Source organism: Sander lucioperca, chromosome 12 (genome assembly GCF_008315115.2).
Source record: "Sander lucioperca isolate FBNREF2018 chromosome 12, SLUC_FBN_1.2, whole genome shotgun sequence".
In the NCBI taxonomy this organism is placed as follows: Eukaryota; Metazoa; Chordata; class Actinopteri; order Perciformes; family Percidae; genus Sander; species Sander lucioperca.
Genome location: NC_050184.1, coordinates 3,064,532 through 3,078,535, shown reverse-complemented (window position 1 = coordinate 3,078,535; position 14,004 = coordinate 3,064,532). Strand labels below are relative to the sequence as shown.

The window sequence follows — 14,004 nt, the reverse complement described above, 5'->3', positions numbered from 1 at the left end:
CGAACCTGCGGCCGCTGTGGTTAAGTACTGAGCCTTAGTACATGGGGCGCATGCTCAACCTGGTGAGCTACCAGGGCGCCCCAACCAAGATTTAATAGACTCAGACCAACATAATGTTTATATTAAATGCCCTTAGCAATTACCGTTTGAAGCTTTAGTGCGTAATGTTTTGATATTAATGAACGTCCGTTACATTCAAGCCATTGCCAAATGAGTTGCTACAAAGCTAATTAAGATCATCAGCTCCACACAACTCTCTCTGTGTTTCTCAGTATGACTATGTTCAGAAGATTGTGGGGTCCGGCGACTTTCACGCGCAGTGAAGATAGCTACCTCTTCTGAAGAGTCCATCATATTTTTTTTTATTCCTCCGTGTCCTCCTTGGCTACTAGCAACAATGTGGAGGGGGGGAGGGGGGGTTGGTACGCCATCCCGGAAGGCTTGTATCATGTGGATGCGCCAGACAGTTTTGTTGTCATTACTTAGAATTCCTCATGGGGGAGACAGAAACTACGCACTATAGCTTTACGTAAATACCATAACAAATTGCAGCACACTTTACATGACTTTAAAGCTGCACTTATTATTTTTGCTGCTTTTTCAGACTTGTCACTAGGAGGACAAAACATGTTGGCACTACATGTTTTGTCCAAAATCCATATTGTTTGTATTCCTTGGACCATGCAGCAAACATCTTGTTAATTTGGTCCCTAGGTATCTACTATACAAAGTAAATCATTTGACCTGAGCATTGTGAGACAATTGGGAGTACATCAGGCGACAACATCGAGCTTGCGAGCTACACGCTGAAAATGGCAAGTTTTGTAGACATTTTGGACCGTGCAACAAGGCAGGTCTGCTTGGTTCTTTCTGGGAATGACTGTAAAGATTTACAAAGAATATCTTTGGCGCTCTTATATTTCCTCACCTTACTTCTTGCTTTGCTCCCGCCATAATTACTACATCCACTAGTATGGAGTTACATTCCTATCTTTATTCAAGAGCGCATTCTTTCAATTTGAGAGCATTTCTCACTGATATTCCGTTCAGATTTTGTAATAATTTCCCTCAAAACCTTGTTCTCACACTTAAATAGCCACTGTTCGTGCTTGTATTTGCTCTGCTTGTGCTCAAACTTTGTGCTTGGACTCAGATATGTTGTTCTTTCAGAGCAGATTTTCTGCTCTCAGCTTTGGCCCGTCTCCTCGCACTCAGGTTGAGTCTGCACGCTTCCAAATCTTCTCCTCACGGATTTCTCCTGCACGCTCAGATTTTTTTTTTCAAAATCCCCCCAACCAATAGAATGCCAGCTGTAGTATTGACCAATGAAATGATCCCTGCCCCGTTGAGGGTGCATTCGCTTTACGTTTAGTTAAGAATTTCTAATAAGACCGGCTTTGGTTGAACTGTCTGTTGCGGGCAGCTGCTCAACCGAGTTTATTTATCCCCTCCGTCGATTGCTTTATTATTAGTATATGTCAACAATGTGCACAGAATGGTCGACGCTCTTTCACCTGCACCCACCATGAAAGAATAATATATACTGTGATTAAGTAATTATACTAAATGTTGTCTGTACTAATATAACAAAACAGAAAAATAATATAGCGTATGATGCAGTATGGAGAACAACCGAGTCCCATATGACCCCAAGAGACTTTAAGTGCAGCTGTTGATGATGTTCACTACAAACAAAACTTGCAGATGGTTGTAGTGTGCAGCCAGCCATACAGTAGGTAGATCTGGAGCAGATGGTTGGAGTCTGTAGTCAGTCATACAGTAGGTAGATCTGGAGCAGATGGTTGTAGTCTGTAGTCAGTCATACAGTAGGTAGATCTGGAGCAGATGGTTGGAGTCTGTAGCCAGCCATACAGTAGGTAGATCTGGAGCAGATGGTTGGAGTCTGTAGTCAGTCATACAGTAGGTAGACCTGGAGCAGATGGTTGTAGTCTGTAGTCAGTCATACAGTAGGTAGATCTGGAGCAGATGGTTGTAGTCTGTAGTCAGTCATACAGTAGGTAGATCTGGAGCAGATGGTTGTAGTCTGTAGCCAGTCATACAGTAGGTAGATCTGGAGCAGATGGTTGGAGTCTGTAGCCAGTCATACAGTAGGTAGATCTGGAGCAGATGGTTGTAGTCTGTAGCCAGTCATACAGTAGGTAGATCTGGAGCAGATGGTTGTAGTCTGTAGCCAGTCATACAGTAGGTAGATCTGGAGCAGATGGTTGGAGTCTGTAGTCAGTCATACAGTAGGTAGATCTGGAGCAGATGGTTGTAGTCTGTAGTCAGTCATACAGTAGGTAGATCTGGAGCAGATGGTTGTAGTCTGTAGCCAGCCATACAGCAGCTCAACAGTGGTCGAGCCCTTCAGTCACACCTGGAAGAAAAGAAAGTAAAACAACAAACTTGTTTTTTCAGTTCAGTTTGCTTTGTATTAATTAAAAAAATAACCACTATTTAAGGAGCAAATAAGAAAGCATATCATTTCTAGAATAGTTTTTATTATAGTGGTGAAATTGTACTTAACGTTACAACTTTTTAAACAGACTTATATGAATTCATCATTTCGGGACTAATGTTATATAAAGGAATGAAGACTAAATTCTGATGAACAACAGTGATGCAAAAACTGACACCAACAATCCAGTTTCTTGTGTTCTTTCAGTTCTTTCATTAGTTGACATATACTAATAATAAAGCAATCGACAGAGGGGATAAATAAACTCGGTTGAGCAGCCGCCCGCAACAGACAGTTCAACCAAAGCCAGTCTTATTAGAAATTCTTTGGTTCAACGTAAAGCGAACGCACCCTCAACGGGGCAGGGATCATTTCATTGGTTCACACTACAGCTGGCATTCTATTGGTTGGGGGGATTTTGAGAGCATTGTAACACAAAAACATCCGAGCCCGCAGGAGTCCCATACGACTTCTGGGAGTGTTTTTCGTGGGAGGACAGTCTCCCAAAATCATTAGGAAGGACCAGTAGGCTACTGTAGCTGTTGAGATACTAACCAACAGACTAACATGCTTTTTTATTTAGCTAGCAAGGCGGAAAATTGTACTAATCCTTTATTTTGGGTCCACTAATTGATTGTATAATTCACGTCTTAGTTTTATATTTAATTGAAATGTGTCTTTATTCCCCTTTCTCTCTGAAGTTGGAGCAGCAACTGTCTCCAAACACAAGAAGGAGTTTCAACTTCTCATCTCTCCGTATAAAAAGTAAGATCATATACACACACACACATATATATATATATATATATCATATACAATACACAATCACAGTGATCTAAAATGTCTGGATTTAATTGAAGACAATTCAGTCTTTAATTAATTGATAACTCAACATTATGTCATGATGTGAATTTCCCCAGAAAGGCACAACAGTAATGAAGAGGGCGGATTTACACGGCGGAGAGGGTTGCTGTCTTTTTCATCAGTACGGGAGACATCAAGAAAGGGTAAACAATTGATACTTTTATAATTCCCAAAAACGTCAACTTATCTTACAATCTTGAATCTACCAAGGTAATAATCAATAACATGACAAATCAGTTTGTTCCCTTATGACGATACAGGGCTGTCAATCGATTACATTTTTTAATCGCGAGTAATCGCATGATTGTCCACCGTTAACTCACAATTAATTGCAAATTATACGCATATTTTTATCAGTTCTATATGTACTTTAAAAAGGGATATTTTTCAAGTTTTTAAAGCTCAAGTAATAATTGAGACTGGACGTACTCCGGTGGTAACTCAGGGGGCTTTCACACCTGAAAGTCCGACCGAAAGTCCGGTTCAGTTTGATCCGGACTGAGACTACCTCATTTGTTTGGACCAAATTTCGGCCGTTTGGTCCTGTTGCGTATTTCATGAGTTGTTGAGGAAGGAGAGGCTCGGGTCCAATGAAGATTTAACAAAAAGATTTAATGACGAAATGACATGACAAAACAGGATTTTACGCTGCAGCGGACTGAAAAGATGCTTCTACCTTGTGGATTCACATTAAACAGTCCCTCTCCGACCCTCCGCCTGTTCACTATATCCTCCTGGACATGTGGGCGGTTCCTTTTCCCCACGTATATTAAAACCATTCCCATTGGTCCGTTGTCGCTCAAAAGAAGGCGCTATCTCCAAATCCATGCGTCTTGAGGCCACTTCCGGTCACAAGATCCTACCATGTGGGTGTTCTAATCTAGTCTGCACGACAGCAGGGGTCGGCTCCAAGGCTGATAAACAAAAGGTTTATTCCTGCTCTGTGAACAAAGAGCTCCCTCCTGTATGCAAAGTGACAGACATGATCTAATTAACATAATAAGCTGCAGAGTAAATTGTCAAGACATCAAAACACCAGCGTTGTTTTAAGATATTTTTTTTTTGGGCTTTTCTGCCTTTAATTGACAGGACAGCTAGGTGAGAAAGGGGAGAGAGAGGGGGAAGACAGATTTTGAGAGACTCTAGTCACGCTCATTCCGCTCCCCGTTTCCGGGTTAGCACTCCACCAATCAGATGGGTCATTTGAGTCTGACTGCCGGCAGTGCCCGCCCCGTCGATTCAACATGTCAAATCGGCCAAAATGAAGGCCGACGGCCCCTCGGACGGACGACGGCACGGAACACACCGAACAGACTCGAGTCACTGACCTCGCCAGACTGTCCGACGGCCGATTATCGGCTTAGTGTGTCTCGGACTTTAATGAAATCTTGTAGACATCAGTTTTTTTGTTTCTAATCCTAGAAGCAGTCCCAGATGAAGATGGTGCCTCACAGCATTACTGTCCTCAGGACCTGGTGAAGAACACAGGTATGTGAAGGTAACAGGAGCAGAGTGTGTGGCATACTACATGAAGCCTAGGATTCTTTGAGGCAGCGCACTGTCAAGTCACGCTTACATTAGTCTGGATCAACAGGAGTACATATGCAGGATAAAGCTCCCTCGCCTTCCGCAATATTTGTGTCGCCGCTCTCAAACACGGTTTCGCTTCGGGAAACAACAACAAACTTCGAGCTAGCGAGCTACACGCTGATAATGGCAAGTTCGAAAGAAATGTTGGATGGTGCAACAAGTCAGGCCTTCTTGGTTCTTTCGGGGAATGATTGTAAAGATTTACAAAGAATATGTTTAGGTCATGTCCTCTCTAACTGGGAGGTTTTGGGACTGATTGGTGGGATTGCTGTGGACGAAGTACACACGGAGATACACTGGTAAGAGCCAATGAGGTTTAACCATGTATCAGCTAATTTAAATAGCTCACGTTACTGTATTGTGTCAACAGTTAACTTCATTTAATATTGTATGTGGCGTTTTCTTTTGCGGGGTGTAAATGTTCCACCAAAACAAGTTCCTTCCTGAGACTATTTAGCAGAGCCATCGTCGATGCGTCCGGAGCTTAGCGCCGCCCGAGACGATTGTGATTGGTTTAAAGAAATGCAAACAACCCAGAGTGGTTTTTTTCTCCTATCCCAGAATGCATCTGTGGTGTAGCCAGACTTTACTGCACAGCGGTGTGGAGATAGGTCTGGCTATGCGAGTCTAGTCTATTGCAAGTCCCCCAATTTTATTAAAGTGTGTTACAAAATTACTGTTGTGCCCCCATATGTCCAACATCCAGACCATATCACTTCCTACCAGTATATCTGAAAGTTAATTGCAAAATATGCAAGATATTAGCCCTCTGAAAACTGATGTGAACAGGGGATCGAAGGCTACTTGACTAGGGATGTAACAATTACCGGTGTAACGGTAAACCGTGATAAAAATGTTGACGATAACAATTACCGTTTTAATACTGAAAACCATGATAATTTAATTTTACTTTAAAGTGTTCATGTGTACAGTTTTATATTTTAGTAAATAAGTATATAAATAAGTATATAATTAGTGGTGTTTCTTTGATTTGTTTACATATTTTCTTTATGTCTTAGCTTGAATGTTTGGATTTGTATAATTTAAACCTGCACTACTGGAAATGTTCCTGACAAATAAGCTGTTTACTAGGGGTGGGGGGAAAAATCGATACAGCATAGTATCACAATATTTTCCGTGGCAATACTGTATCGATACACAGACGCCAAGTATCGATCTTTTATTATATATGTGTTGGTCAGTCTGTCTGCTTGACAATCCCATTTTTGCAGCAACAAAATTGAAGTGAGATGAACAAACAGAGAAATATATCTTTTTTGATAAAACAGATGTTGACAAAGTTTCCTTTTGGGGACATCATTTGAATTTGGGAAAAATTTGAAGTTGGGAAAAAGGTAATGAATTGCAATATATCGCAGAATATTGCAATATGTTTAAAATCGCAATAATATCGTATCGTTACATAAATAACGTGATGATATCGGATCGTGAGACCTCTGGGGATTCCCAGCCCTACTGTTTACATGCTGAACCCTTGTTCCTTTGATGTTAAAAGTTGCACTTTTGATAAGGTTTTGCCTATATTTTTGTAATATAATAAACACTGTTACACTTTTTTAAACTATTTCAGCTTATGTAGGCCTATCAGTGCTTTCTGAACATACTGACCACACTTAAATACACAAAATACCGCGATAATACCGAAAACCGTGATAATTTTGGTCACTATAACCGTGAGGATACATTTTCATACCGTTACATCCCTATACTTGACAGATGTAAACTTAATTTTATAACTGTTATGTGGGTATTTCTCTATTTACAAGCCCAATCTCAACCTGTCTTAAAAGTATTTTCAAAGAAAGAAAGAAAGAAAGAAAGGAGGATGGTTAGTTAGTTAGTTAGTTAGTTAGTTAGTTTGTTAGTTCCCTGACATTTAACAGGATGAAGGAGAAAGCCAGTCTGGCCTGAGTCACTGCCAGCTGTTTGTTGGTTCAGGGTTACATCTGGAGGGAGTTACTTTTAGTTTCTATTGTTGTTAAGCTGTCGAGCTTCTATGACATATTTCAGTTGTTTATTTTAAACTTGTGACTCCCTCGATTCAGTTCACTGGTAGCGAACCAGATTTCCCACTACCGACGATAAGAATTGAACTGATAAAAGAGCGGTCGACAGTAGGAAAAACACGATGTGCCGTTTTTCGGACCTAACTTGAACGCAACACAAGAGAGGACCGCTTGGGCACGCTCCAGCAGAGAGCTTCAGTCTGTGAAGCACGCCGGTCAGTGGTGAGTGCGAGCCAGGATGCTGGATGATGTACGTACGGGAATGGAGACACAAAGTGCCGCTGTTGTGCTATTAAGTTTGCCGACGAAAACAGCTGAAAGTACTAACACATTACATTGCGTGTGTGGGGTTAAGCAGCAATGAGTGAAACGGCTATAAGGAGAAGAAAAGGACCCGGATTGACGAACTTTATGAGCAGATGGAGTAAGTATCGGAGAACCGACACAGCCGAAGTTATCCACTTTAATGTATTTGACTGACTTAGTCTGCGTAGGCTACATTGTACCCATTCTACGTGAAATCCAGATTTAAAACGCACAGAAGAACAGTTAAAAAGATGATTTGCGAAACCGTGGAACGATGATTCTTTTATAGACTACGTAGGCCACTAGCATACCTGTCGGAACAAGTGCGATGTTGACGTGCCTTGAGCAAGTTGGATATCCACGAATTAAGTTGTCAACCACTTCATGTTAAGAAAAACTAGCTGGTTAATTCACGGTCACCTGCTGTATGTTTTTTAGCTGAATACTGTGGACAGATAAACGGAAATAAAGAGCAGCATGCTGAAATATAAACACGCCGAATGGACTCCGATTATTTGTTTTGTACGTTAGCGCTGCGAACATAGAACTTCAAACGACAACCCTAAATCCACTTGTTTCTAAATGAAGTTGGGTGTGATTACATATGTTAAATCCACTTGTTTTTAAATGAAGTTTAGTGTGATTTACGGAAGTTAAATCCACTTGTTTTTAACTGAAGTTTGGTGTGATTACATATTTTAAATTCACTTGTTTCTAACTGAAGTTGGGTGTGATTACATATGTTAAATCCACTTGTTTTTAAAGGAAGTTTGGTGTGATTTACAGAAGATAAATCCACTTGTTTTTAACTGAAGTTGGGTGTGATTACATATGTTAAATCCACTTGTTTTTAAATGAAGTTTGGTGTGATTTACAGAAGTTGAATCCATTAGTTTTTAACTGAAGTTTGGTGTGATTACATATGTTAAATCCACTTGTTTTTAAATGAAGTTTAGTGTGATTTACGGAAGTTAAATCCACTTGTTTTTAACTGAAGTTTGGTGTGATTACATATTTTAAATTCACTTGTTTCTAACTGAAGTTGGGTGTGATTACATATGTTAAATCCACTTGTTTTTAAAGGAAGTTTGGTGTGATTTACAGAAGATAAATCCACTTGTTTTTAACTGAAGTTGGGTGTGATTACATATGTTAAATCCACTTGTTTTTAAATGAAGTTTGGTGTGATTTACAGAAGTTAAATCCACTTGTTTTTAACTGAAGTTTGGTGTAATTACATATTTTAAATTCACTTGTTTCTAAATGAAGTTTGGTGTAATTATAGAAGAAGACGATGGTATTGGAATTTAAATTAATGTTTTATTTCTTTTCCTCTTTAAACAAAAATGTTTTAATTACATGTTTTTTTGATTGATTTGAATGTATTTGGAACATGTAAAAGAAAACAAAAAATGTCATACAGAAAATAATAATATTACACAATGATTTTTCTTCTTCTTTTCTTTTTCCGATAAGCTTAACTGAAAGGTTCACTGTGTCAATACAAAGCCAGACTTTTGACTGTGACAAGTGACAAGTGCACATAGCCTACTTCAGCATGTTGTCTAACTTCATACCTGAGCCTCGGGAGCTAAAAAAAAAAAAACAATACTCAGATATGTGTCTCTTTTGTTGCAATCAGTTCAATAAACCGCCTATAATCAGTAAGCCACCTTTTTAATATTTGAAATCGAACACCTTTTCTCCCAGCAAACCCCATGTGAGGCTCTTCATGGCTGGCTACATATTAAGCCAGGAATGTGGCTGTTGACACAGAAAAGCATCACTGATGATACAGAATGTAGAAGCTAAAATCATGGACGGCTTTTTGTATTTTTTTATTAATGTACAGGTTGCAGGTATTCTGAAAGAAAAAGAGCACATGAAGTTACAGTACCCAGGCAGTTTTAGTTACTGCGCCATTCCTTTTCTTATAGATTTGACAGCATGGTGTTGTAACTTGTTCAGGAGCCTTTAGGGCGTTTACACCCACATCATAGCTAAACAGCAGAAGCATGTAAGCTGTAGACAAGTCTGCTCTGATGTAATTGTAGAGCTACTCGATTATCAGTGGTGGAATATAACTACGTATATTTACTCAAGCACTGTACTTAAGTACGGATGTTTAGGTACTTGTACTTTACTTGAGTCTTTTCTTTTCATGCCACTTTCTACTTCTACTCTGCTACGTTTCAGAGAGAAATATTGTACTTTTTACTCCACTACATTCATCTGATAGCTTTAGGCTACGTTCAGACTGCAGGCGGTGTGGCCCAAGTGGCCCAAATCAGATTCTTTTTGGGGTCAAGTGACCAGGTCAGACTTCTTCAGAAGTAGTGTGAACACTCAAATCAGATTTAGACCACTTCCATATGTGGTCCTGAATCAGCCCCAGATCTGATTTTTTTCAATGCAGCCGCAATGTGAACAACCAAGGAGGATTTGATGCGACTTTTACGTCAACCTCGACATTCATCACAATTATGCGCCGGCGGGAGTTAGCCCTAGACACAGACAGTCAAATTAAAAACTGACAGAAAGTTTAGAATAAACTGCGTCTCTGTGAAGCTATTCACATCGCGGTCCCACCACTCCTGGCTTCGTCTCTGCCTCCACACAGACCTCTGTAGTGAATTTGCAGCCACAGCCCCGCAAAAGGCCAAAATAACCAACTTGGCTCTCTTTCTCTTCATTCTTCTCCTCCTCAGCACCTGCTCATTAATGTTACGGCTGCTATTACACAAACATTTTGAAATAAAAGAGAAAATGCTGACTTCCTCCATAACATCCCTAACGTTAGCGCAACAGCTGCTGCACCTGATGTTATTGTTATTATTCTTTTTATAATGCGGGTCAGATCGAAACCGCAAACAGTTCACACTGGAATCTGATAAAGGCCACATTTTAAAAGGTAATGTGAACAGACAAACAAATATTGGGATCTGAGCAAAAAATCAGAATTAAGCATTAAGACTTGCGGTGTGAACGTAGCCTTAGAATACTAGTTACTAGTTACTTTACACATTAAGATTTCTGCACACAAAACACATGTAGTTTATAAAAGATTATGTTTTATTCTAAAGTAAACTGGCCAACAATATAACAGCTACAAATCCAGCTGAGATGATTAGACCATTAAACACACAACTGTTTGGATCCTTCACACTTTCTAAAATGGGAGGATTTTTCTGCATCGAGTACTTTGAATATTTTAAGTACATTTTCCTGATGATACTTACATACTTTTACTTAAGTAACATTTCAATGCAGGACTTTAACTTCTAACAGAGTAAGTAAAAGGATCTGGATACTTCTTCCACTGCTGTCGATTATGTAACAGTCATAATCACAACTATTTTGGTCAATATTGATAACACAATTCCTTATTGACTTCTGGAAGAGATGTTGCATTTGTTGAAGTAAAAAAAAACAGTGAAACAGTTAAACAAATCAACAGTGAAACCACCTTTGAACTGTGAAGTTTCCCTTTTGAACTTTTGGAATTCCCCCCCGTCAGAACACGAGACAAAATACGAGTTTACTTGCAAAATGTAATGTGTAAAATAGTAGTTTTTCTCAATGACATTGTTTCTGTTCTTGTTTATTAAGGATCCCCGTTAGTTATCACCGTAGTGAAGACTATTCTTCCTGGGGTGCAACACAAGACACGCATACACAAATATTGAAAAGCACAACACATAGTTGTCATGTCTGAACGATGAAAACATAGTAGCAGGCCCTCATTTTATACAGCAAAGGCACAGTAGCAAGTTCTTTCATGTTTGTGATTGCGATCAAAATTCAAATAAGAGCACAGCCCTAACAGGGTTTAAGGTGTAAGCGGGCAGGTTTTTATTTTTTTTATTTTATTTTTTTAAGATTTAAGAAATTGTATGGGGCGTTTTAGGCCTTTATTTGACAGGACAGCAGAAGGCATGAAAGGGAAGAGAGAGGGGGGGGGATGGCATGCAGCAAAGGGTCACAGGTCGGAGTCGAACCTGGGCCCACTGCGTCGAGGAGTAAACCTCTACATATGGGCGCCCGCTCTACCAACTGAGATAGATATATATATATATATATCTTTTTGAGCATGCATCAAACACTTCATTTCCTGCATTCTGATACACTTTATGCACCAATTTATGGTGGAAATGTCTTTATTTATGTGAAGAAAAGAAAAAATGGACAGTAAAACTGAGATCCCATTAGCGCTAGCTTCACAGCGGAGGTCCAGTCACAACAATGCAGCAGCTTGCTTATCAGTGAAAGCTGAATGTATAAAATATTGCGTCTGTGGACAAGAGAAGTTGACTGCTGGAAGTCAAAGACGTTTTTGCGCTGAGATTTTCCTTTGGCGCTAACTAATACCTCTCTGGGGTGGCACCAAAGAATTCTCTATGCAGAAAAGACCGTGCCTAATAATTGTCTATGTTTAGAGTAAAAAATGATACTACAACTAGAGCCCGACCGATAAAGGATTTTTAAGGCCGATATCGATACAAATATTTGGTGATTTAAAAATCTGATTTTCTGATATATCAGCCGATATATATATATATATATATATATATATATATATATATATATATATATATATATATATTTATTTAATTGTTTATTTTTTTTTTAAATCCAGAAACGCGTAACGAAACAAACAGATTTCCCTAACATTAGTTATTTGTAGTTATTTATGAGTGCTCACTAAAATAATATGATAACGCAGTTTAAAAATAAACTTTTTAGTTTTATTGTCACAACAGAACAGAGGAACATCAAAATATATTAAAGTTCTGATAAATAAAATGTATAAAAATGCAAACTTAAGATATGAAACTTAAAGGAGAATACCGGCCACATTAATCTTGATCAATATAAATATGCGAATACAGTTGATAGAAAAAAAATGAGCCAAATCGGTGCGGTCAACGCGGAGTAGTTGCAGCTACTACAGCTTCTACTGAGCTAAAATGGCAGTTTTCGGGACAGGTTTCAGAGTGCCTTTGTGCCTCTTAACAGACACAAAATGCAATTAAAATGTCTGTGCAACATGAACAGGGCCCTTACGTGACAACAAGATGCGTTTTCAACTCAGACATTGTTTAAATTCACCTACCCTGGTCCCTGTCTCTATCCTGCCGGTAGCTAGCTCGCCCTGCTAGCTGCTAGCTGCTGTGTGTTTAGCCAGGCTTATTCTGTGAAAATCATCACGCAGCAGTTCCGTGTGTATTTGTAGCTCATCCATTTTGTGTGTGATCAATCTGGTGTTGGTGAGTAGGAGGCTTGACATTGTCAACCTGTGTGGTAGTTCCTTAGCTTAGCCGCGCTAGCAGGCCCAACCGGCATCCTCGCTTCTGATTTCTCCCCGATTTCTCCCCGCCTTCGTCGCCTCCCGCTCCCCACAACAATCCACTGAGTGCCCGGTGGTCTGGCTATGTCCTCCAGAGGACAGGTCATGCCTTCGCAATGAAAACTTTTTTTCCCCCTCAAAAATAGGTAATTGAACACTGTAGTGGTTATGACCATATCAGTGACTATAGCCACTTTCCAACCGGAGGGATTTTTGCAGTTCCTAGAAGCCTTTTTTTCTCGTGTTCCGACTGGACCAATTTGGGGATTATTAAGTTCCTCTGGCCGCAGTTCCTGTAACTCTTTCAGCTCCTACTTCTGGGCAGGGTCTTTTCGCTGTTCCCGTTCCCCCAGAGATACCCGTTGCTCTTCGGGAGACTTGCTTAAATTATGACAAATATGCTATATACAGTAGATGTAGGATTTAGTTCATACTTTGTTTGGTGTATTTGTTTTCTGATTTTAACGCTATAAAGACCGTTGCCGTGCTTGCATCACTCCCTTACCCCTCCTATAGTCCCTATGGCCACTTGGCCAGTGCGAATGCAAATGGAAAAAACGGTTGTGGGGGAGAGTAGTTAGTAGAAGTGGACTTTTCCTATAACTACGTTCCTGTAACTACTTGGTCGGAAAGAGGCTTATGTAACTACATGAAAACGGGGCAAATGATGTCTGTGGCTTGCAAGGATTGCTTCTCGGAGCGATCTGCACACTGTTTACCTCTTTCCTGCTACACTGGGACTTCAGCGCGAGACTACAGCTAGCCTTCTCTAATGCTATCACTGTGCAAAAAAACTTTGCAAAAAAAGAAAATGCCGAAAAATGTGGATCGGTGTTTTCCAAAATCTCAAGATGACATCCTCAAATGTCTTGTTTTGTCCACAACTCAAAGATATTCAGTTTCCTGTCACAGAGGAGAGAAGAAACTAGAACAATAGTCACATTTAACAAGCTGGCATCAGAGAATGTCATAAAAAATGACTTAAACCGATTCATTGATTATCTAAATAGTTGGCAATTAATTTAATAGTCGACAACTAATCGGTTCATCTTTGCAGCTCGTATGTCAAGAGTTAAAAGAAAAGCCCCTACGCCTTAATCAAGTTTTAGCTGTAGGCTATATTTTGCATGTTGTCTTGGCAGCCGATTGAGTGCAAGTTTGTGCAACTGCAAGGTGTTGGCTGGGGAAACAGTGCCATTGCTATTGACACAGTGCAAACACATCGTCGTGACAACAGAGGTTGTTTAAGGCGAACTTTGGGCTTCAGTGTAGGTTGTTGTGTAAGAAAACCAGATAGAAAGTGAAACGTAGACAGTGTCTTGTTTTCTCTACTCCAGTTGTAGGTCATCTAGGACACATTCAGTTCAACTAATTCTTCATGTTCTGCTCATTCAGCTTTTTAACTTTTTAAC

The 14,004-nt window shown here is 39.8% G+C and overlaps 1 protein-coding gene across 10 annotated transcripts in view; it reads left to right on the top strand.

Moving 5' to 3' along the window:
* The window catches only part of LOC116058448 (DENN domain-containing protein 2D), a 61,112-nt gene that overhangs the window by 17,686 nt on the left and 29,422 nt on the right, over positions 1-14,004 (top strand). For 5 of the 10 annotated variants that reach the window (XM_031311308.2, XM_031311292.2, XM_031311286.2 and 2 more), the window contains 3 exons: positions 3,160-3,223; positions 3,379-3,465; positions 4,745-4,810. In XM_031311308.2, coding sequence (XP_031167168.1) covers positions 3,160-3,223; positions 3,379-3,465; positions 4,745-4,810 — 217 coding nt within the window. Of the gene's footprint in view, positions 1-3,156; positions 3,224-3,378; positions 3,466-4,744; positions 4,811-7,087; positions 7,364-14,004 lie in introns of those variants that run through there. The other 5 variants (XM_031311277.2, XM_036008528.1, XM_031311319.2 and 2 more) reach the window with 5 other exon arrangements.